This window comes from Oncorhynchus nerka, linkage group LG7 (assembly GCF_034236695.1).
Source record: "Oncorhynchus nerka isolate Pitt River linkage group LG7, Oner_Uvic_2.0, whole genome shotgun sequence".
NCBI lineage: Eukaryota > Metazoa > Chordata > Actinopteri > Salmoniformes > Salmonidae > Oncorhynchus > Oncorhynchus nerka.
This window is the reverse complement of record NC_088402.1, coordinates 72,652,561-72,676,923: the sequence shown is the minus strand read 5'-3', so window position 1 is coordinate 72,676,923 and position 24,363 is coordinate 72,652,561. Positions and strand designations below refer to the sequence as shown.

The 24,363-nt window shown below is 40.1% G+C and overlaps 1 protein-coding gene and 1 long non-coding RNA gene across 2 annotated transcripts in view; one reads left to right on the top strand and one right to left on the bottom strand.

Annotated features, from left to right (window-relative positions):
- The window catches only part of LOC135572568 (uncharacterized), a 30,286-nt gene extending 8,796 nt beyond the window's left edge, over positions 1–21,490 (bottom strand). Inside the window, exons 1-2 of the long non-coding RNA XR_010464404.1 lie at positions 21,260–21,490; positions 18,441–18,618 (exon numbers count right to left, since the gene is read on the bottom strand). This is a non-coding gene — a long non-coding RNA (uncharacterized LOC135572568). The remainder of the gene's footprint in view (positions 1–18,440; positions 18,619–21,259) is intronic.
- LOC115132322 (protein bicaudal D homolog 2-like) overlaps positions 322–24,363 on the top strand; it is a 30,866-nt gene continuing 6,824 nt past the window's right edge. The window contains exons 1-4 of the mRNA XM_029664866.2: positions 322–561; positions 9,492–9,704; positions 9,984–10,136; positions 18,487–18,984. Coding sequence (XP_029520726.2) covers positions 322–561; positions 9,492–9,704; positions 9,984–10,136; positions 18,487–18,984 — 1,104 coding nt within the window. The remainder of the gene's footprint in view (positions 562–9,491; positions 9,705–9,983; positions 10,137–18,486; positions 18,985–24,363) is intronic.

The following is a 24,363-nucleotide window of genomic DNA, read 5'->3' as shown; positions in this document are numbered from 1 at the left end:
TAACGTTAATCACATAATCTGACTCTTGACCGTCTGTGACTGGGCTGCCAAGTTTATTATTCACTTCACGCCATTTTAGCCAGTTGTCAGCTGCCAGCAACTCTTAAGATAGCAAATCATATTGTTAATCCTCAGGTTAGTTTGAAGTTGCTTTCAACTCATTGGTTACTATTTGTGACTGAACTGTCCGATGAAACAATCAATGTTCCTGTGCTGTTTCCTTCCTCATCCCCCACAGCAAGCAGTAATGAGGCAGGAGGATTGAAAGAGGAAGCAGGTGTCTCAAGCGGAGTATTGGGGAAGGAGGTGGAAGAGGACAAGATGCTTGAGGAGGCAGGCCAAGCAGGGGCGGAGAGGGATGAGATGGAGATGGGGGGCAATGACCTGAGGGCGGAGGTGGTGAGGCTGAATTTGGAGCTCCGGGAGGCCAATGAGGAGAAACTACAGGCGGCCCGTTATGGCTTAGTGGTGCTGGAGGAGAGTGCTGAACTGAAGAAGAAACACACCCAGCTGGAGGAGGAGTATGAGACCCTCAAACAAGAGCAACAGCAACTCAAAGAGGTCAGCAGAAATGTTCAATGTCTATAGCTATACCAACCTTAATTCCAACCTTAAAGCTACTACTACGTGTACATGGTGGTGACATTTTCTGTGATAGATTTTGTATTGCTTTGTCTAATCAGGCTCCACACTAACTACTTCATTGTGAACAAGTTTTTAAATTTTTGATTTGATCTATTTCACCTTTATTTAACCAGGTAGGCTAGTTGAGAACAAGTTCTCATTTGCAACTGCGACCTGGCCAAGATAAAGCAAAGCAGTGTGACACAGACAACAACACAGAGTTACACATGGAGTAAACAATAAACATGCCAATAACACAATAAACAAGTCAATGACACAGTAGAAAAAATAGTCTATATACAGTGTGTGTAAATAGGCCATAGGAGCGAATAATTACAATTGAGCATATTAACACTGGAGTGATAAATGAGCAGATGATGATGTGCAAGTAGTGCCAGTCACACGTTGCTCTGTATTGACCAACCTAGGATTAGCCACACAATGGACTTCCTGTTAGGACAGAAGCTTTTAGCTAAACTGTTCTAAACAAAGAAATAATCACAATCATAATGTTTGGCCGGGAGTTGTTCTTAATCCAGTGTTACGTAGAAATGTATGAATTGCCTACTGAACATTTGATAGGTTCCATGAAGATATTCTATCGTCTTGAACTCTTGTTACTAACTTGGCTGAATGACAGTTTCCCCAAGACTCAAAGAGACCTAGCCTAGGGTTCATATGAATCATTCAGTTTGTGTGATAGAGGAGGACAGGTCGGTTTCTGCTCCTGTAGTGTCGTATGATGTTGATGTGTATAGATGTGATACTGTTTAGTTCTGCTAGGGATCTGTGATGGAGGGATGAGGACACATTAGTCAGCATATCCCATGTTGGAAGTGGAAACTGGAATTAATTTTAAGCTGCTCTGTTGAATGTAGACTGCATGGCATTAGAGGGGTGAACAGGGCAGGGAAAGATATTATTCATAGCACGCAAATCATTATCACTAATATAAAGGTTAAGCGGCATTCATGTAAATAAATCATCTCAAAATGTATATTGTGAAGGAACATACAATCACATTCTGACTATTGCTTTTGTTAATTCATTATTCCAGCTAGTAGCATCCAACATAGACCCTGCACAAATAGGGCTACTATTCTGTTTTAAATGCCTCATTGTAAAGTACAATTATCACTTTCAAATGTATGCTAAACAAAAACAAATGATTTCAAATTTGAACAAACCCTAACTCTTGTGCACAGTGACGGCTGAACAATTTACACAGGGAAAAAAATAAAATTTTACTGGAGAAACTGTGCAGAATTACAGTAAAACTCCCTCAGTTTTATTGTTACCAAACTTTGTATCTTCAGTTTGTCCTGTAAATGTGTTTTTATAAAATGTTCAGTGTAAATTGTTAAATTAGTCCTTGTGCATAGTTCTGTGGTTTGTTAAAGGCCCAGTGCAGTCAAATTTAGTTTCCCTGTGTTTTTTATATATATTTCCACACTGAGGCTGGAATAATACTGTGAAAATTATGATAATGCCCTTTTAGTGTAAGAGATGTTTGAAAAGACCGCCTGAAATGTCATCCTGTTTTGGTGGATGGAAGTTTTGGCCTGCCTGGAGACATCACCAGGTGGTAAATTAGTTGATAGACCAACAAGACACTTCCAAACCTCTGCCATAACAGCTAATTTTCAGTTTTCCCCTACCCACTCAGGCCACTCCCAGACAGTCCTAGCAAAATACTTGCTTAATTAAGGAATTTCTGTTTGCTACGAATCTATTTGTTTCTTTTTGACCATTTTAAATGAAAACACAGTAAGGTACTTATTTGTTACCCAGAAATAATTTTATATTATGATTTAAAAAAAAGGTTGCATTGTAGGGCTGGGAAATATATCTATTGAATTCGATTAACTCAAATGTATATTTTTGCGTGATATTCCAAATGACCGTATCACAAGAATCAAGTTTTTATTTTTCCTTTTCATGAGCGTTTGTCTGTTTTTTTATTTTTATATTTTATTTTTGCATTTTCCAATTAAGAACATTCAAAACAAAAGTGAAAAGATATTAGACAACGATAGGACAAAGTGACAGTAACAGACGAGCGTAACAAAAATAAATTATAATTATATAAACAAACATACAATAATAAAAAAATAACGAGACATTGGATCACCTGCCGTAGGCTACATATTATACATTACGTGTGAAACATTATGTGAGGATTATATATAGATTCAATCAATGAGATGTGGGGGGAGATTCTCCATATAGTCAAAAGGTTGCCAAATTCTGTAAAATGTCTTTAACTTATTCCTCAAGCAGTAAGTGATTTTCTCCAAAGGGATACAACTATTAACTTCCGAAAGCCACATTGCAACTGGTAGGGAGGAATCCAATTTCCATTTCAAGGCAATACATTTCTTGGCAATCGCTAGCAATATTTCTTTTAGCTTTATTAGTATGGCTTTGCCTAAGATTGGTGTTAGTAAAGTTACCCAGTAGACAGACCTCCGGGTCTAAAGGGAATGCAACCCCGTGAATTGAGGATATGGTATCGCATACCCCCTGCCAGAAACCGTGTAGTTTTGAACACTGCCAAGTGGAATGGGAGGAGATATCTGGGTTGAACCTGTGCAGTCTAGATGGAGCGTTTGTCTGTTTGTTCTGTCTTTTTGGTCTTGTTTCCTTCGCTCTTTCTGTGCTGTGTGCACCTTACCATTTACACCAGAGATCTGTTTATAATGACGAGATGCTCATGTCTACCCTAACAATGGGAGTCGTTGTCCCAAATGTGGGAATGCAGGCAATAAGCTAAGATCCAAAATAAGTTCATAAAAATGTATTGGGCTTATTTTGGACCGATTTTTGGCGAGATTGAAACCCCTCGCTTCTTCCTCTCTGTTTATACAAACACACCAAGCCCCTCCCCCTGCCACTCACAACAACAAATATGAGAGATCACTTCTTCTTCTCTGACAAGCGGTTTCAACTCCCTATTTGCATTTGATGTTTAGTCCAACATAATTGGTCATATGGACACTGAAACACATTGAAACATTTTACTATAATAGAGAAGTTAACGATACCCTTTTAATGTCTCAGCTCCGCCAATTGCGACACTACTAAAAGGGGATTGTCAATGAACATTGATTCTGGGAAATGTATGCTCAGTTTGTCACGCACGGCATTGCGGTACCATGTACTGCTTGCAGCATTTTAAACCAAAGACTTTTATACTATGTGTCTAGTCTGTGTTTTGTAAATGTGCAATAAGCGTAAAACATAATTCTATAAGGAATTGGCAACCTGTTCTCATTCTGAGAAAAGTTAGGTCCCTTGATTTCAACATCTGAACAAAGTGGACAGGTTAGCATGCTGTTCAAACTGTTCGGAGATGGACAGTAGGGTGTGTTCAATTTAAACTGTTATGCCTTGTTAGCTTGCAAATGGATCCAAGTCAACTTGAATATAAAGATTAACTGGCAACTCGCTAGCAGGTGGCCTTGTGCTTGAGAGATTGTTTGAGACCTGTGTCTATAATGCCTGCTACAAAAAGTTTATTAGTGAATGTGCATTAAGCATGGTTCAGGTAAAATTTGTAACAGAAAGGCCATTTACTTGAATGTAAATAAGTGATTATTGCAAAAAACAGGTTAAACTGTTTATATACAATTAATTCAATTATTAATGGTTCTTATGCAGGGTTGGAAATTACACCTTCCAAATCCGGGATGATTTTTGTCATTGGCTGCTAAGAATGTCTGTTTCACCAGCCACGTTGGCGGGTGGTCACACAACATTTGGGAATATTTTTTTGTCCGAATGCCATATGCAGAAGTTTGGTTGAGTTGACAAGATGGCTAAGTGTGACTTTTTTCCCTCATGTTTTTTTGACCAGTTATATAATTTTGTTCGCAGCTAGGTTGTTTTTTAAATAGTTTTAGTTATCCTCAACTTTCTGCTGCTTAGTGGTGGGGAGTCGACTCCAAAATAATTGATTCCTTGCCCATCGCCTCTCATTTCTGGGTGTCAAGCTTCGATTACGCTAAGAACTGACTCCTCTAAGATTCAGTATATTTGCAATTGAGGAAACTTGTTGCCGTAGGCTACTTTCAAGAATACTGTCACATTTTTTACAGCAGAGAGAGAGAGAGAGGGGAGGGGCGTAGGTAGGCATGTCGGCCACCAGGCAGACAGTCAAAACCATGCATCGGTAATCAAAAGATGTATAGGCTATCGCAATGCTATGTCTCTCAATTTCTTGACTTGCAATGTTTCGCGCAAGTTCACTAAAGTACGGCCTATCAACAAATAGGCTAAGCTATTCTACATGGAACAGACCGAAGACCAAACACACTAGTGTTTTTCATAGCAAAGAGCAGGTGAGCCAGGGGGAGGGAGGACCAGGGCAAGCAGACACAGTCGGAACTGTGCGCCTAGGCTATATCTTGGTAATCTGTATCTTGCAATGCGTATATTCACCTAAAGTATATATTAGGCTATCAATGAGTATGGGTAAGCTATTCCTTATAATGTCAGTGAATTGAAGTTGAACATCGCCAAATGCATCAGTTTAATTAAGCCTAAATCTGCAATAAAAAGTATTGTGCCTATATTTTATTTAATGAAACCCTGGCTGGCTGTTGATGTCCTAGGTCAGGCTCTCCAACCCTGTTCCATGAGAGCTAACTTCTTGTACGTTTTCGCTCCAACCCCAGTTCTAACTAACCTCATTTAGTTTATCAACCAGCTAATTATTGAATCAGATGCGCTAGATTAGGGTTGGAGTTTTTTTCAAAAATGAAAATACTGCCCCCTAGTACCAACAGGTTAAAACACCCAAATACTTTAATTGTTCTCAAATTTATTTGTTTGCTTCTACATTTCTATTTAGGAGCACATCATCTACTCTCCCCAATTTAGATCTTGTCTAATCGCTGCAACGTTCCAATGGGCTCAGGAGGTGAAGGTCGAGTCATGCGTCCTCGGAAACATGACCCGCCAAACCGTGCTTCGTAACCCCCGCCCGCTTAACCTGGAAGCCAGCCGCACCAATGTGTCGGAGGAAACATCGTTCACCTGACGACTGGGGTCAGCCTGCAGGTGCGCTGCCCGCCACAAGGAGTCACTTGAGCGCGATGAGCCAAGTATGGTTATGGCCGGTTGTGATACAGCCCGGGAATGAACCCGGGTCTAAAGTGACGCCTCTAGCACTGCAATGCCTTAGACCACTGTGCCACTCGGGACAACCTTTTTATTGTTTGTCAAAAATATTTTGGCTGTTAGATTATTGATTATTTTTTTATCCATCTGCCACAGCGGCTGGTGGACCACAAATAAGATTTCCCTACCTGGTCTTTGGAAGATTTATATTTAGCCTATGTATAACTTCATAAGCCCTTAATTTATTAGATTATTGCTGACTGTTTGAAAAGCAGTGTTTTTTTAACCTTTTTAATTGTACAACAAAGCATATTTAGAGGACATTTTAAAAGATCTAGATATATATTGTGACTCGCCCATAAATTTGAAAAAATTGGGATATGGTTTTTTAGGACGTATCGCCCAGACTTACTGCATTGGGCCTTTAAACTTTGAAATCAATGTTTTTTGTTTGGTATACATTTTAAAGTGGAGTCTCAGCGTAATTCTGTTACAATGGAACTGCCCATCATGCATTGCATGTTGTGAGTAAATACCATATTTTATGTAACTGCATGTTCAGCAAAGGTTGCTTGTTCTCATTTCTTTAGTAAATTACATAATCGGACCAGTAGGACAGATTATTCTTAATTTTTAAAAATTATTATTACATGTCCGAAAGCTGATGTCACTTGTCAGCCCCCAAAAAGGCCAGAAACACCTTTGGCAGAAAAGGGTTGAGTACATAGCAGTTTTTTCTACGCTTGCCCATAGACGAGAGGAATCATGACATAGACAAAACACCCAATATATTTAGTGGAGCCAAATATTTTCGAATAGCCTATTGAACTCTGCTGTGGCATTGAAGTGTGTGCCGAAGTCAGTGACACAGTCAACGAGCCTGGGCTGCAGAGCAACTCTGATGTCCTCAGAACTGGATCATTATAAACTGATTCACATGTTTGTCTCATCCTCTTCTCTTATTAGGCTACTATATGCATTTTAGGTAGGTTACACATTCCTAAAATAATATGTAAATAGACTTAGACCAAATAGGCATTTATTTCATGAGCTTTTCTCAGCTGTATGTAGCCTGTTTTCTTTTGACTTGTCATCTTGATATTTGTTGTTAAATTTCACTTATGGCCCAATATATTTGTAATTCAAAAAAAAATATGAGAAGAGCATGGACTCCGACTTCCATAATTATTCCCATTTAAAAGCTGCAACTTAAACACTATTAGACTAGTTTTGAAAATATTCTTCATAAATGTATGGTTTTATGATATTTCAGATATTAGGCTTTTGGTCGTTTGATTCGCAACGGCAAGGAGGGATTTTTTTTCTTCTGGTTTCGCGTGCATCATTTTTGTCTTATAAGTGCTTTGCTCAACTGTAAGCTTTGTTCAAATTTCTCATTCGATTTTTAGATCTTGCTATTTGTCCCATCTCATTATTACCATAGGCCTCACATGTTTTGGGGTTATTCAAAAACAACTTTGAACTTTCTGAGGGCCTAGAACTGATCATGAAATAGCGCGGTAGGATAAACCTATCATGTGTTAAACTGAAAGAGTGCCTTACTAGGCCAAGACATATTCATAGAAAATGTAGAGAAAATAGACCATTTGAGTTTCTATAACAATATGACACCTGAGTGTCCGCTATAGAAAATAGACTTCGGCTATTGGCCCAGATCGTCCTACGTTTATTGGAGAGAGAAAATAACAAAACATTTTTGACCGGGACTTTTGCACTGCCTTGTTGAGACTAGCTCTGTCTAAAATGTTTTCTTCATCCAATTCTGATCAGAGTAATTGTTTGATATTGGTATATTTTCTTTTACTGAAAACTATTTTGTGGTCTGATTTATTTTTTATTTTATTTTTGATATGTACTTGTTCTGGACAAGCCTTAATGTCAAGCCCTGACTAATCATGAGATATAGGCCTATTTACCACCACCGTAATACGTTTTGACGTTGAATGAGTCAACGGGTATTTCGCCTAGTGTAAGGACCAAATGATATTAGTGAGGTAGAGTCCAGCGAGAATAGAATGAAGTTAGGCGAAAGGGTTTACATGTCTGTGCTCGGCATGTCCTTGTTAAGAGATTACCGATGCTAAGGGATTGTTTATTTCTGTAAATCAAATTGTATTGGTCACACACACACATTTTGCAGTAGTGTTCCTAGTGTCCCTTTATTAAAGTGGCCAGAGATTCCATGTCTATGTAGATGGGCAGCAGCCTCCAAGGTGCAGGGTTGAGTAACCGGGTGGTAGCCGGCTAGTGATGGCTATTTAACAATCTGATGGCCTTGAGATTTACGCTGTTTTTCAGTCTCGGTCCCAGCTTTGATGCACCTGTACTGACCTCACCTTCTGGATGGTAGTGAGTGTGAATGCCAAACGGGTGCTTCACAGTGATACGTCCGGTGAAATATCTGTCTCATTGTTCTATCTGTGGTTTAATTGTTTTAAATACACCATCCTGTCCGTCTGCAACCTGTTTGAACAACAGTCTGTTCACTTTGTTTAGGTTATGAAATCAAGTGGCCTACCTGGATAAGAAGATTAGTATTTCTAAGAATGAGAATGGGTTGTCAAGTCAATTCCTTATATAAAAGCATGTTATGCTCATTGCACATTTATAAAACACGGACTAGACTGCTAGCACCCAACAGTATGTGGCTAAAATGCTGCTACCGCACGAAAGAAACAGAAAATAAATGTTCCACAATCATGTTCTTTGATACTCCCATTTTTGTAGGGTCTGCTATGTTCTAAATTTGGAACTTGAGACATGTAAAGTGTTTCGTTAGAAGGGAAATCGACTGATTTCTGATGGACCAAACATCAAATGCAAATAGCAAGTTGAAACTGCTTGTTGTCAGAGAGGAAGAAGTGATCTTTTGTCTTTGTTGTAGAGTGGCAGGGGGAGTGGCTTGGTATCTGTGAGCGAGTGGGAAGGTGCACAGTTTACTCAGCACAGAAGGAGCGAAGGAGATACAAGCATTTGAAATATTGCGCTAAAACATAAATTCAAATTAGTTTGATATATATCATACCAGACTGGTTTGAGCTAGGGCAGTAGCAGCACCAGGCAGTCTCAGTAGTAATCCTTCCCTGGCTAGTGACATGGGGCGTTGTCCTTGTGCATGGCTGCTCAACAGACATGATTAGAGACAGCTTCTCATGAGATTCTACAATCTTTTTCCTACCATGTCCAATCCATCTAACCCTCACACATAGTCATGGCCAGTGGTTCGGTGTGTGGCCCATATCCTTTAGTGAGAGTTTATTTCATTGACTGATTTTCTAGACAGACTGGTGATGTCAACTGTCATTTGAAAGAATATATTCCTCTTTGGCTTGTCCCATAGATTAATCTGGTTTGTAGTACCACATTCTCAACTGAGGAAATGTTGGCCTAAGTTATGCATGGGATGTACTCAAGACTGCTCAGATTTCGACAGCTGGTTTGTGGAGTCCTATTTCCACTGGCACAGATATACATCTTTGTTGTTTAGGTTCTAAGTAAAAAGTGCTGTGTTTTCAGTAGATGTGCCACTTGGCACTGTGTTGTAGTTTTCACTCCAGTGATAGACCTTATGCCATACAGACCACCATATGGTGGTCACGCAACCAACTACAAATAAATGGTGCCTTTTTTTGCTTTTGTCTGTCTGTTTGTAGGCTCTGGCAGAGTCTACGTGACACCGAAATGAATGCCTATCTCTTTGCTTTGTCTCCGTCTGTGTGTACTAGGCTCTGTCAGACTCTGTGAACCACCACAAGCGTGCAGCAGCAGATGGGGAGACCCGGGAGGAGTGCCTGCTGCAGGAAACTGCCAGCAAGGAGGCTGCCATGGCAACCAGCATGGCTGAGCTTCAGGTCGAGTTACGGCAGGGGCGTATCACTCTGGGCAACGCTCACGCAGAGATCGACCGTCTGGCTGGCCTCTCATCCCAGCTAAAGAAGGTATAAATATACGGCCTATCCATTCACTGAGATACTGAATGCTTTACCCACCAATATTTTCTTGCATATGGAAAGATAAAACTCTATTTAATGTAATTTGTTAGTCTCTCCATTCAACTCAGATGTAGGTATTCCTAGTATTAGTCAAATAAGGAATTACTTTACACCCTTAATTCCTGCTAGTCTCTTGTGTTTTAATGTTTAGTAAGGAGCAATGTGCAGTGCTTCCATAACGTTAATGTGTAATTAGTTCCACTGAGAGTGTGTTTGCGTTCACAGGAGTGTGAGTGTTGGGAGGCGGAGAAGGGCCACATGAGGAATGAGATGAAGGAGTATAAGGTGCGGGAGCTCCAGCAGCTCCAGGACAACAGTGAGCTGGAGGAGGAGAACACCTGTCTGCAGAAACAGGTGTCTGTACTCAAGGAGAACCAGGTCAGAGTCTCTCCCTTCTCACCTCACTGATAATCAACCATAGAAATAGAATGAATAGAAAAGGTGTCTCCATTCAAGTCAATTTAATTTAACCTTTATTTTTATCAGGGAGTCACACTGAGACCAAGGTCTCTTTTACAAATGAGCCCTGAATTACAGAAAATACACACATCAAAATATAAATACAGAATGCAATCAGAAAGCTGGCATAATGGGTAATGATGGACACTTAAGTGTACAAAACATTTGGAGCACCTTCCTAATATTGAGTTGCACCCCCTTTTGCCTTCAGAACAGCCTTAATTGTTTGGGGCATGGACTCTACAAGGTGCCAAAAACGTTCCACAGGGATGCTGGCCCAGGTTGACTCCAATGCTTCCCACAGTTGTCAAGTTGGCTGGATGTCCTTTGGGTGGTGGAACCTTATTGATACACGGGAAACTGTTGAGCATGAAAAACCTAGCAGCGTTGCAGTTCTTGACAAACCGGTGCGTCTGGCAACAACTACCATACCCCGTTTAAAGGCACTTAAATCTTCTGTCTTGTCCATTCACACTCTGAATAGCACACATACACAATCCATTTCTCAATTGTCTCGCGGCAAAATAAATCCTTCTTTAACCTGTCTCCTCTCCTTCATCGACACTGATTGAAGTGGATTTTAAAGGTGATATCAATAATAGATCATAGACTGACCAGGTGAATCCAGGTGAAAACTATGTTATGGAAAGGTGTTCCTAATGATATATACGCTCTTGTGTGTCCACCTCATTTTTAAGAAGTCTTTTAAACGACTAAACCCAAACGTGGAAACTATAGATATAACTTCCTCCGCGCTTGTGCATTATCATAATTCATATGTGCCTCACTAGAAATCCTTGCATTAGCATTTCTGTTAGCTGATACGTCATGACAAAAAATAGCATATTACTGTCCTGTTAATGTGCCTTGACCTTGAAGCCTAAACTGTAGAGAGAAAAAGAAAACTAACTGATCCTAGTGGTGGCCCAATCGCAGGCAGGCAAGTTATTTCAAAATGAATATGCATTCAAAACCCCAGGCTTTTGAAAGGTTATTCAAATGACACGCTATTCACTGCAGTTGACAGCGTAGACTAGAGTTTTGTACTCACTTGAAAACAATAATAACATTCTCCATTACATTGTCTTGTTGTAGCCAAGGAGGATATATTTCTTGTCCCTAAAAAAACTGAAACGATAGGTGAGCTTTTCGAGCTGCGTACCCGGGAACTGTGAGGGAGTGCACTCAGCCCACATAGTGAAGGCTACCTATGATTTTGTTATCTGATTAACATTCACTGCGTTATTAAGAATAATATTGAGCTTATGAATTATGGTCTAATATGCATATGCTTCTACTTACGCTATAGGCTAGACCTCGATCCTGTCTTTGTTCTGTTGCACAATTACGCACCTGGCCTCTCTGCTGCAACGACTATTCCTTTTTAATCTTGTGGAGTCCCAGGAAAAGACAGATTACAAAAGCTTGTTGGACACTTATTTCGACTTATTTCCTTTAGCCTACTAATAGCGTATTGGAGGAGAGATTGCTCTTGCTTGCTAAATTTAAAATAGGCTACAGCATTAAAGGAGAAGCCCATATTTTCCTGTCTTACTGCCGTGCTGCATCCTGATGAAATAGGCCTACACCATATGAGTGGCCTGCTAATGTACCTTTCTGGTTCTTCTAAACTGTCGAGGAATAGATCCAAACTGATCCAAATATGCAGTTATTTCGGGGGTTATTCAAATGAGCCTAAATCACTTCAGTTTACAATAATTGTGTATTCACTTGATAACAATAATACATTCCTCATTGTGCTGTGTTATAGCCCAGGTATAGCAATTTCCTTGTAGAAAAATGTAGGCCAAGGCCTAATTAATAGTGGAGCTTTGCGTGCCCGGGGACCGCAGCCTGGCGGAACGCACTACAGACCTGCCATTTCATACTCTGTTAACTTAAAAAAAAAAATCTTACACTTTGATATGGAAAGCGTTTGTTGTTGAATACAAGTTACTATATTTTTCATTAGGCCTGTATGTACAGTGCATTCGGAAAGTATTCACACCCCTTGACTTTTTCCCACATTTTGTTGCGTTACAGCCTTATTCTTAAATAGATTTAAAAATATATCTATCTCATCAATCTACACGCAATATCCCATAATGACAAAGCAAAAACAGGTTTATAGACACACTTGCAAATGTATTAAACATTTACAACTGAAATATCACATTTACATAAGTATTCAGACTCTTCACTCAGTACTTTGTTGAAGCATCTTTGGCAGCGATTACAGCCTTGAGTCTTCTTGGGAATGTCACTAAAAGCTTGGCACACCTGTATTTGGGAAGTTTTTCCCATTCTTCTCAAATCAAATGTTATTTGTCACATACACATGGTTAGCAGATGTTAATGCGAGTGTAGTGAAATGCTTGTGCTTCTAGTTCCGACAATGCAGTAATAACCAACGAGTAATCTAACCTAACAATTCCACAACTACTACCTTATACACACAAGTGTAAAGGGATAAAGAATATGTACATAAAGATATATGAATGAGTGATGTTACAGAAAGGCATAGGCAAGATGCAGTAGATGGTATCGAGTACAGTATATACATATGAGATGAGTAATGTAGGGTATGTAAACATTATATTAAGTGGCATTGTTTAAAGTGGCTAGTGATACATTTTTTACATCAATTTCCATTATTAAAGTGAGCTGGAGTTGAGTCAGTATGTTGGCAGCAGCCACTCAAGATCTGTCAAGCTATTTTCAGGTCTCTCCAGAGATGTTAGATTGGGTTCAAGTCCGGGCTCTGGCTGGGCCACTCAAGGACATTCAGAGACTTGTCCCGAAGCCACTCCTGCGTTGTCTTGACTGTGTGCTTAGGGTCATTGTCCTATTGGAAGGTGAGTCTTCACCCCAGTCTGAGGTCCTGAGCACTCTGGAGCAGGTTTTCAACAAGGATCTCTCTGTATTTTGCGCCATTCATCTTTCCCTTGATCCTGATTCCCTCTCGCTGAAAAACATCCCCACAGCATGATCCTTCCACCAGCATGCTTCACCGTAGGGATGTTGCCAGGTTTCCTCCGGACGTGTCGCTTGGCATTCATGCCAAAGAGTTCAATCTTGGTTTTGTCAGACCAGAGAATCTTGTTTCTCATGGTCTGAGAGTCCTTTAGGTGCCTTTCGGCAAACTCCGGCAAACGAAAGTGGGCTGTCATGTGCCTTTTACTGAGTGGCTTCCATCTGGCCACTCTACCATAACGACCTGCGTGGTGGAGTGCTGCAGAGATGGAAGAATCTTCCAGAAGAACAACCATCTCCACAGAGGAACTCTGGAGCTCTGTCAGAGTGACCATTGGTTCTTCTTGGTCACCACCCTGACCTAGGCCCTCCTCCTGATTGCTCAGTTTGGCCGGGCGGCCAGCTCTAGGAAGAGTCTTGGTGGTTCCAAACTTCTTCCATTTTAAGAATGATGGAGGCCACTGTGTTCTCAGGGACCTTCAAAGCTGCAGAGCATTTTTGGTACCCTTCCCCAGACCTGTGCTTTAACAAAATCCTGTTTCTGAGCTCTACGGACAATTCCTCCGGCCTCCTAGCTTGATTTTTGCTCTGACATGCACTGTCAACTGCAGGATCTTAGGTAGACAGGTGTGTGCCTTTCCAAATCATGTCCAATCAATTGAATCTACAACAGGTGGACTCCAATGAAATAGTAGAAATATCTCAAGGATGATCAATAGAAACAGGATGCACCTGAGCTCAATTTGGAGTCTCATAGCAAAGGGTCTGAAAAACTTATTCAAATAAGGTTTTTCTGTTTTTAAAAAATTTGTAATACATTTTCAAAAATGTCTAAACCTGTTTTCTCTTTGTCATTATGAGGCATTGTGTGTAGATTGAGGGGGAAAATGTATTTAATCAATTTTAGATTTTCTGGATTTTTGTTTTAGATTCCGTCTCTCACAGTTGAAGTGTACCTATGATAAAAAATTACAAACCTCTACATGTTTTGTAAGTAGGAAACACTGCCGATTTTGCAAGTTATCAAATACTTGTTCTCCCCACTGTGTATATATATATTTAGCATTCTGTTGGTGGCACGAATTTTATATAATAATTGAAATAGAAAAACTTGGGGGGAAAAGTGTTGAATCAAGTGTTGTTTTTTTGTACCAGTTCATGAAATATCATCGGGAATATATTTTTTTGCAACCTGTATGGCGCAGCTGTCACCATTTTTGTCCTCAACTGAAACTGGTATATTTTTCTATTTGTGCCAATTCCTTTCGGCCAATTTGTATCTTTAATATATGGCCGGCAAATAAGTTCCCTGCCTTCTCCCTTTTACACTTGCCTCTTCCATTTTTTTTGGTAATGTTGCAATCAGTTGTTTGTAAATTTGGATTGAGCACATATTCCCATAGCTGCATATGTGACATAACTCCTCTGATCCTATTCATAATATCATTAATAAATATAATATTATTATTATTATTTTTTTTTTTCCATAATTTATTTTATTTTATATTAATCATTATATTTGCGTTTAACCATAACATTTGTTGTAATATTTGTTTTATATTTTTTTAATAATTGTAACTAGCTTTGTATAGCTTGTTTAAGAAAGGGAAATACTTTAAACAACATTTCATTTTCAATTAGTTGGAAATGAGAAGCTATCTGTATTAAGGCAAAATGGCAATATAAAAAAAGGATGAGCCTTAATCTACTGGGAACCATTTTGGGTTTAAGTGTAACTTATGTATGAGTGAAGCTTTTAGTGAGAGGTTTAACGCTTTAAAATGTAAACATTTTAGCCCCCCAAACTCATATTCATTATCAATAGGCACGTTACATTTGTCTGGCTTAGCATTCCAAATTAAAATAAATATTATTTTGCAGAATTCTTTCTATTTTTGCTAACTTTCTATTGAAATTGATTGTGGTAAGTTCATTTATATTTTTGAGATGTGAATACCAAGTATGTCTACTTCACCATCTGCCCATTTTATTGGTAAACTGCAAGGTAGTGTAAACACTTTTTATTTTTATTTGTAATTTTTTACAATCCATACGTAATATGGTTTTAGTCCAGAGAGGCTAGAAAAGTGATCAAGATCTTTAATGAGACTGCAGGGATCCAGATTGCAGACTTAAGAAAACACTTGTCATCGGCATACATTGACACTTTTGTTTTTATCCCCTGGATTTCTGACCCCTTGATGTTTGGTTTTTATCTAATTTTAATAGCTAGCATTTCAATGGCCATAATAAGTAGATATGGAGACAACGGACAGCCTTGTTTTACTCCTCTTAAAAGCTCAATACTTTGAGAAGTAACCATTATTTACTATTTTACATCTGAGGTTGCTGTACATAACTTTAACCTATTGTATAAAAGATTCACAGAAATTAAAGTAATCCAGGCATTTATATATTCTAGTCATACTTTATCAAACGCCTATTCAAAATCTGCTGTGAAGACCAGTCCTGGAATCTTTGATATTTCATAATGTTCAATTGTTTTCATGTAAATGATCTCCAATATATCGTCCATGTAAATAAAACTTGTCTGATCAGGATGAACAATATCTGATAAAACCTTTTTAATTCTGTGCACTATGCATTTCGCCAGGATTTTCGCATCACATTATTGACGTGTTAGAGGCGTAGACTGGATCTTTATACTTACCACCTGGGTCCTGTTTTAGTAGTAATGAAATCAAACCTGGTTGAGTACCTGAAAGTCTACCATTTATATAGGAGTAATTAAAACATGCTAATAATGGATCTTTGAGAACATCAAAAAAGGTCTGATACTGGTATACCATCAAGCCCAGGTGTTTTTTCAGACTGGGGCAATAAAATATTTTATAAGTTCCTCTTCTGTAAGTTGGCCTTCACGCAGGTCTTTCTGTAAATTTGTTCATTTTACATTATTATTATGAAAGAAATCCTTAGTTAACATCATTCAGTGGAAATGGAGACTTGAAAAGAAAACATGCAGAAAATATTTTGCTTCCTCTTTCAAAATTATAATATGGTGACTCATGAATGACTCCATTTAACGAGTTTCTGTAAATTATTTTTGGTAGCATTTCTATGTTGAAGATTAAAAATAAAATAAACGGTTGTGCGTTTTACAATTTTCCATCCAATTTCCTTTATTTTTGTAACAAATGACACTTAATCGTTCTTGAATAAGTACCTCCATTTCTTTGTTTTTCCTCTAACCTATTTTGTGCCTCTAGTACAGTTTCCATTACCATCTACCTGCACTGTTACTTCCTCTATTTCCTTTATTAGTCTAATCTCGTTTGACCTAAACTGATTTTGTTTTAATGAGTACTGTATTGAATGGCCTCTAAAAGTAAATGTTAAGTGTCCAATACAATAAGGGGATCTGCTGTACATACAGCGGGGAAAAAAAGTATTTAGTCAACCACCAACTGTGCAAGTTCTCTGACTTAAAAAGATGAGAGGCCTGTAATTTTCATCATAGGTACACTTCAACTATGACAGACAAAATTAGAAAAAAAATCCTGAAAATCACATTGTACGATTTTTAATGAATTTATTTGCAAATTATGGTGGAAAATAAGTATTTGATCAATAACAAAAGTTTCTCAATACTTTGTTGGCAATGACAGAGGTCAAACGTTTTCTGTAAGTCTTCACAAGGTTTTCACACACTGTTTCTGGTATTTTGGCCCATTCCTCCATGCAGATCTCCTCTAGAGCAGTGATGTTTTGGGGCTGTTGCTGGGCAACACGGACTTTCAACTCCCTCCAAAGATTTTCTATGGGGTTGAGATCTGGAGACTGGCTAGGCCACTCCAGGACCTTGAAATGCTTCTTACGAAGCCACTCCTTCGTTGCCCGGGCGGTGTGTTTGGGATCATTGTCATGCTGAAAGACCCAGCCACGTTTCATCTTCAATGCCCTTGCTGATGGAAGGAGCTTTTCGGTGATTTGAAATATTTTCCACACACATACACAGCTATGTGTAGTCTGCTTGGACACTGGGTCCCTGCTCTCCCATGCTGAATTGCCTGCAGCCACAGGGCTCTTTTTGCAGGCTCCATTTCCCTATGTGGGATTTTTGACCTGGTTACATGTACATGGAACAACACAGCAGCATTTTGGCATGTTTTGTTATTTTTGTATAACCAAAAATGAACTGCGAAGTTGGTTCTTTTACACTGGGGGGTCAGTGGGAAAGAATGTTTGTGGGCGTGGTCGAGGGGAATTCCTTATTATGACATGAGTATCGACTCAGACTATTGCGAGCGTACCCATGAGTTTACCAGTCAAATTGACTGGGTTAGAGCTTCCAAGCCCATTCTATTCATTGTATTTCTATGTAATCAACACTCGGGTAACACAGAGCCGTGTTCAGTATGAAGAATTTTTTTTGAAACTGAGGATATAGCTGAACTTGTCCAATATGATTGTAGTTTTCTATTGAATGAAGTTTAACCGCAGTGTGCCCTACTGAACAAACCCTGGTCTCCCATCAACAGCCAGTTTGGGACTTGGGCCAGAATACTCCTACTCTTCCCAAAAAGGGTCATGGAATGCATACCCAGATTTACTCAGAACCTTGTGTAACTGCTGAAAAATGTGCCATGTCATACCAAACAGTAGAAATGTGTTTATTTCTCAATGGACAATAGCAGGTTCCAGATCATTCTGTGGTCGGGTTGGTTTCTATTCTTCCTGTCCATTTGAGTCTCCATCTCCTGCTGGGTTTAGTGTCTGAGGGTTCTTTCCCAGTGGTTCATGAACACTGTCTGGTGTATGTTCTGAGTTTGGCTGACAGTGCCTTGACTGTGTTTGCCCCTGTCAATCTGTCTTGACACACAGTCATTTTTGTGGAGTCATCTCAGTTGATGTGAGACAATGGCATCGCTCCAGTGGGACTTCTCAGTGAACAATCAGGAGAGATAAGATTCTCATCCTGGTCACGCGTAAGCCTACTGTAAATGTGACGTAAACTGTGCTAACTCGTTTGTCATTTTACTCATGAGTTGGCCAAGTAGTGCGGATCAATTATTCAAAAGTTTAAAAAAATATATTTTTACCAACTGCCAGCCATAAGTAATCGATGTAGAACATTCCTGTTGATGTTCTATGGTCAAGAGTAATAATAATCTATGCATTTTACAGTTACACATTCCTAGTCCAGTACCACCCAACAGACATTACAAGATAACATTCACTTTTATTGTCCGGAACATTCAAAACACTACTAACACAGTGTAAACATACTCAGGCCTATTCTGTCCTCACATGCCCGCTCGTTTGTCATCTGCAGGTGGAGTTTGAGGCGGTGAAGCTGGAGCTCACCCACAAGGAGGAGCAGGACGAGGTTCTCAGGGCCCAGCTGGAGGAGGCGGCGCGGCTGAGGGAGATCGCTGAGCATCAACTGGACGAGGCCCTGGAGGCCCTGAAAGAGGAGCGGGAGCAGAAGAACAGCCTGAGGAGGGAGCTATCGGCCCTGGCCCTCAACCCCTTCGACTCTGTGGGCAACCTGGAGCTGCACCTGGAGCAGCTGGATGACAGTGGCGATAGCGGAGGGGGCCAGAGGAGCTCTGAGGACCAGGAGCACGACCAGGACAGTGGTTACAACAATGGCCCAGGGTCTGGTTGCGCTCCTACTAATCCTAACCCCAAGGCAAACGGGCACGTCCAGCGCTTCTCCACCCCCAGGAACAGTGATGTGTTCCTGAGGCCTGCCCCTGGCCTGGTGTCTGACCTTCTCAGTGAGCTGCACCTCTCAGACAGCCAGAAGCTCAAACAGCAGCTCATGCAGGTACACAATGGGCTCATATCCACAGAGATTCCATTAAATTACTATATGCAGGTCTAGAATTTCATGGTCACTAAAGATCCCATGGCACTTATTGTAAGAGTACGGGTGTCAACCCTGGTCTCCTGGCTAAATTCCCAATCTTATACCATCATGGCCATCTAATTATCCCCAGCTTCCAATTGTCTCTCTCATACCCTCCTCTACCCTGTAAATATCCCCCAGGTCGTTGCTGTAAATATGAATGTGTTCTCAGTCATCTTACCTGGTGAAATAAGGGTAAAAATATATATTTCAGGACGCAAAGGCCATCTACTAGGGCACCAAGGCCATTAACCAAAATAGCCAATTACATTTATTTGAAAACTGACAAACACTAGATATTTTTTTGTTGAATTTCCAACCCTTTTCCTCCAATTTTGTGGTATCCAATTGTTAGTAGTTACTATCTTGTCTCATCGCTACAACGCCCGTACGGGCTCGGGAGAGATGAAGGTCGAAAGCCATGCGTCCACCGAAATCCAACCCAACCAAGCCGCACTGCTTCTTAACACAGCCCGCATCCAACCCGGAAGCCAGCCACACCAATGTGTCGGAGGAAACACTGTGCACCTGGTTAGCGTGCACTGCGCCCGGCCCGCCACAGGAGTCGCTAGTAAGGGATGAGACAAGGATATCCCTGTCGGCCAAACCCTCCCTAACCCGGACGACGCTAGGACAATTGTGCGTTGCCCCATGGACCTCCCGGTGGCGGCCGGCTGCGACAGAGCCTCGGCGCGAACCCAGAGTCTCTGGTGGCAAAGTTAGCACTGCGATGCAGTGCCCTAGGCCCTTTACTAGCTATTCTTTTAACCTCTTGGAAATACCTATCCCGTATCGGTGAGAATTGTCATCAACTACACTAATTAGCATAGCGCAACGGTCAAAACATATTACTAGAAATTATTCATATTCATGAAATCACAAGTGAAATATAGTGAAACACTGCTTAGCCGTTTGTTAATCATCATCTCAGATTTTGAAATTATGCTTTACAGCCAAAGTAAGACAAGCATATGTGTAAGTTTATCTATAGCCAGCATAACATTATGTCCAGCTAGCAGCAGGAAGCTTGGTCACGAAAATCATAAAAGCAATCAAATCAACCGTTTACCTTTGATCTTCGGATGTTTTCACTGACGAGACTCCCAGTTAGACAGCAAATGTTCCTTTTGTTCCTTAAAGATTATTTTTATACCCAAAATACCCCCGCTTGTTTGTCACGTTATGTTCAGAAATCCACCGGAAATAGCGGTCACGACAACGCCCCCCAAAAATCTAATTATATCCATAATATTGACAGAAACATGGCAAACATTTTTTTATAATCAATCCTCAAAGGTGTTTTTCAAATATCTATTCGATAATATATCAACCGGGACAATTGGCTTTTCAGTAGGAGCGAGAGGAAAAATAACTACCTCTGTCTTTTACGCAAGAATCACTCTGAGAGCCCTCAGCTGGCCACTTACGCAATGTAGTCGTTTACGCTCAATCTTCAACATAAAGTCGTGAAACTACGTCAAAATGCTGTAGACACCTTAGGGAATACGTAGGGAAAGGAATCTGGTTGATATCCCTTTCAATGGCCAATAGGGGTGTATAGGAAGACAACGGTTTCAAAATCAGAGGCACTTCCTGATGGGATTTTCCTCAGGGTTTCGCCTGCAGTATCAGTTCTGTTATACTCACAGACAATATTTTGACAGTTTTGGAAACTTTAGTGTTTTCTATCCTAAGCTGTCAATTATATGCATATTCTAGCATCTGGTCCTGAGAAATAGGCAGTTTACTTTGGGAACGTTATTTTTCCAAAAATAAAAATAGTGCCCCCTAGTTTCAAGAGGTTAAGAAAAACATGCTGTACGTTAATGTACATAAATAATTTGCCTTCGTGTAGGTGATAGCCAATGATTATTGGCTATAGCCTGTCATGTCCAGAGCGATGCTGACATGGAGGCGCTTGAAAGTGTGTGTGTGTGTGTAGAAATACATACATAGATCCATACATACATAGAGTTGAAGTTGGAAGTTTACATACACTTAGGATGGAGTCATTAAAACTCGTTTTTCAACCACTCCACACATTTCTTGTTAACAAACTATAGTTTTGGCAAGTCGGTTAGGACATGTACTTTGTGCATGACACAAGTACATTTTAACAACAATTGTTTACAGACAGATTATTTAACTTATAATTCACTGTATCACAATTCCAGTGGGTCAGAAGTTTACTTACACGAAGTTGACTGTGCCTTTAAACATCTTGAATATTCCAGAAAATTGTGCTTTTGCTGTTCGTTAGGCCTACTCATCTTGTTGGCTGACAAAGTACACGTGGACAGTTTCTAACATCTTCAATATGCACCTAGGAGTTCAATAAGAGGGATGCGTGCAGTTGTGTCCCGATATCTGTCTTCACTTGTAGCCTGCTTCGGAGCTGTGATGCCTGTGAGAAGGATCACGTGACGAACATTGGCTAATAAGAATGTAGATATTTGAGAGAGCCTTGTGAGTGAGAGGTGCTTCTGAGCATGACGATTGGCAGCTGGGAGAAGGGAATTATAATGATTATGTTCATTGATTATTATAATTATAATGATTATGTATAATGTATAATGATCATTATGTATAATGATTATGTAATGTATACTAACTCACTTCAAGGAATCATCTGTTTACATTTTCTTTCAGTGAAGAATTGTTTAAATGCAACCACATTGAAACAGACATGGCCTGTAGACCACGTGTCAGTGCCTAGATGTAGCTCTGCTCTAATTCTGCTACTTGTCCTTTGGGCTTGTACTTTCTATGAGATTATGAAGGTTTCAGGCAGGTTAGCTTTGCATGACTGAGAGGCAGGCCTGCTATGTTTGCTGTTTCCGCCTATAGACCACATCCTGCTACAAATAGAATTGGATCACTCAATGAGTCTCTCTCGTGACGCTACTGACAGTAAAGGTTCAAATGGCTCAACAAAGACCGTATTGCACATTAAATTGGCACTTTCCTACACGTTCCTATAGCTCTGCTCAGTCTTTCCTACACGTTCCTATAGCTCTGCTCAGTCTTTCCTACACGTTCCTATAGCTCTGCTCAGTCTTTCCTACACGTTCCTATAGCTCTGCTCAGTCTTTCCTACACGTTCCTATAGCTCTGCTTAGTCTTTCCTACACGTTCCTATAGCTCTGCTCAGTCTTTCCTACACGTTCCTATAGCTCTGCTCAGAACTCTTGTTGCCGTTGGTCTACTATTTCCATTATGTAAGTAAATGCCATGCTTGACTTGTACTGAAATAGGTGCTTGCACTCATTTTGAGTGCCAGTATTGTTTATATTTTATGTGCAATGCATTTGAGCTAATATTCTGTAAGAGGTGCAGGGACTCGAGCACTAGAAAATGTGAGGTGCCGGTACGTTCCAGTGAGTTCCTGCTCAAGTCCAGCACTGTGTAAATGTATAATGCACTTAGCTGGGGCTTGGTATTGCTGTTGCTCAACACAGGCCCATTAGGTGTTATAAGAGTACTTGAGTGGGTTGAGCCAGTGCTGCTCCACTACATGAATAATAAATTAGTTGAATGAAAAGGCACTCCAGGGCGAAATGTATGTTAACAGTCTAAGAGAATATCTCTTGTCTCGCTGAGAAGAAATATCAACCTGCTGAAATATATAACTGACATCACTTGTCTAGTGCTGAATGTGTTGTTCTGTGCAGTCGCCTGAATTCTTGGTACAGTACAGTAAATAATCTGTCAGGAAACTCGAAATGAAAAATGCCATGTTTTGCTATACATTTAGCAATCTATGAAGCAAATACCTGTTTTAAGCAATGGTTTTGGAACAAAGTGGCACTTTTAAAAGCTGGAAAATATGTAATTCATTCTGTTATACACTACCAGTCAAACGTTTTAGAACACCTACTCATTCAAGGGTTTTTCTTTATTTTTACTGTTTTCTATATTATAGTGAAGACATCAAAACTATGAAATAACATCTGGAGGAATCATATAGTAACCAAAAAAGTGTTAAACAAATTTATATTTGTGATTCATCAAATAGCCACCCTTTGCCTTGATGACAGCTTTGTACACTCTTGGCATTCTCTCAACCAGCTTCATGAGGTAGTCATCTGGAATGCATTTAAATTAACAGGTGTGCATTAAGTTAATTTGTGGAATTTCTTTCCTTGGTGTTTGAGCCAATCAGTTGTGTTGTGACAAGGTAGGGGTGGTATACAGAAGATATCCCTATTTGGTAAAAGACCAAGTCCATATTATGGCAAGAACGGCTCAAATAAGCAAAGAGAAACGACAGTCCATTACTTTAAGACATGAAGGTCAGTCAATCCAGAAAATGTCAAGAACTTTGAAAGTTTCTTCAAGTGCATTCGCAAAAACCATCAAGCGCTATGATGAAACTGGCTCTCATGAGGACCGCCATAGGAAAGGAAGACCCAAACTTACCTCTGCGGCAGAGGATAAGTTCATTAGAGTTACCAGCCTCAGAAATTGCAGCCCAAATAAATGCTTCAGAGTTCAAGAAGAGACATCTCAACATCAGCTGTTCAGAGGAGACTGTGTGGATCAGTCCTTCATGTTGGAATTGCTGCAAAGAAACCACTACTAAAGGACACCAATAAGAAGAAGAGACTTGCTTGGGCCAAGAAACGTGAGCAATGGACATTAGACCGGTGGAAATTTGTCCTTTGGCCTGGAGTTCAAATTGCAATTTTTTTGTTCTAACCCCCTTGTCTTTGTAAGATGAGGTGTGGGTGTACGGATGATCTCTGCATGTGTATTTCCCACTGTGAAGCATGGAAGAGGAGGTGTGATGGTGTTGGGGTGCTTTGCTGGTGACAGTCTGTGATTTATTTAGAATTCAAGGCAAACTTAACCAGCATGGCTACCACAGCATTCTGCAGCGATATGCCATCCCATCTGGTTTGGGCTTAGTGGGACTATCATTTGGTTTTCAACAGGACAATGACCCAATACACCTCCAGGGTGTGTAAGGGCTATTTGACCGAGAAGGAGAGTGATGGCATGCTGCATCAGATGACCTGGCCGCCACAATCCCCCGACCTCAACCAATTTCAGATGGTTTGGGATGAGTCTCTCAACCAGCCAACAAGTGCTCAGCATGTGTGGGAACTCCTTCAAGACTGTTGGAAAAGCATTCCATGTGAAGCTGGTTGAGAGAATGCCAAGACTGTGCAAAGCTGTCATCAAGGCAAAGGGGGGCTATTTAAAGAATCTCAAATATAAAATATATTTTGATTTTGTTGAACAGGTTTTTGCTTCCTACATAATTCCATATGTTATTTTTTGATGTCTTCACTATTA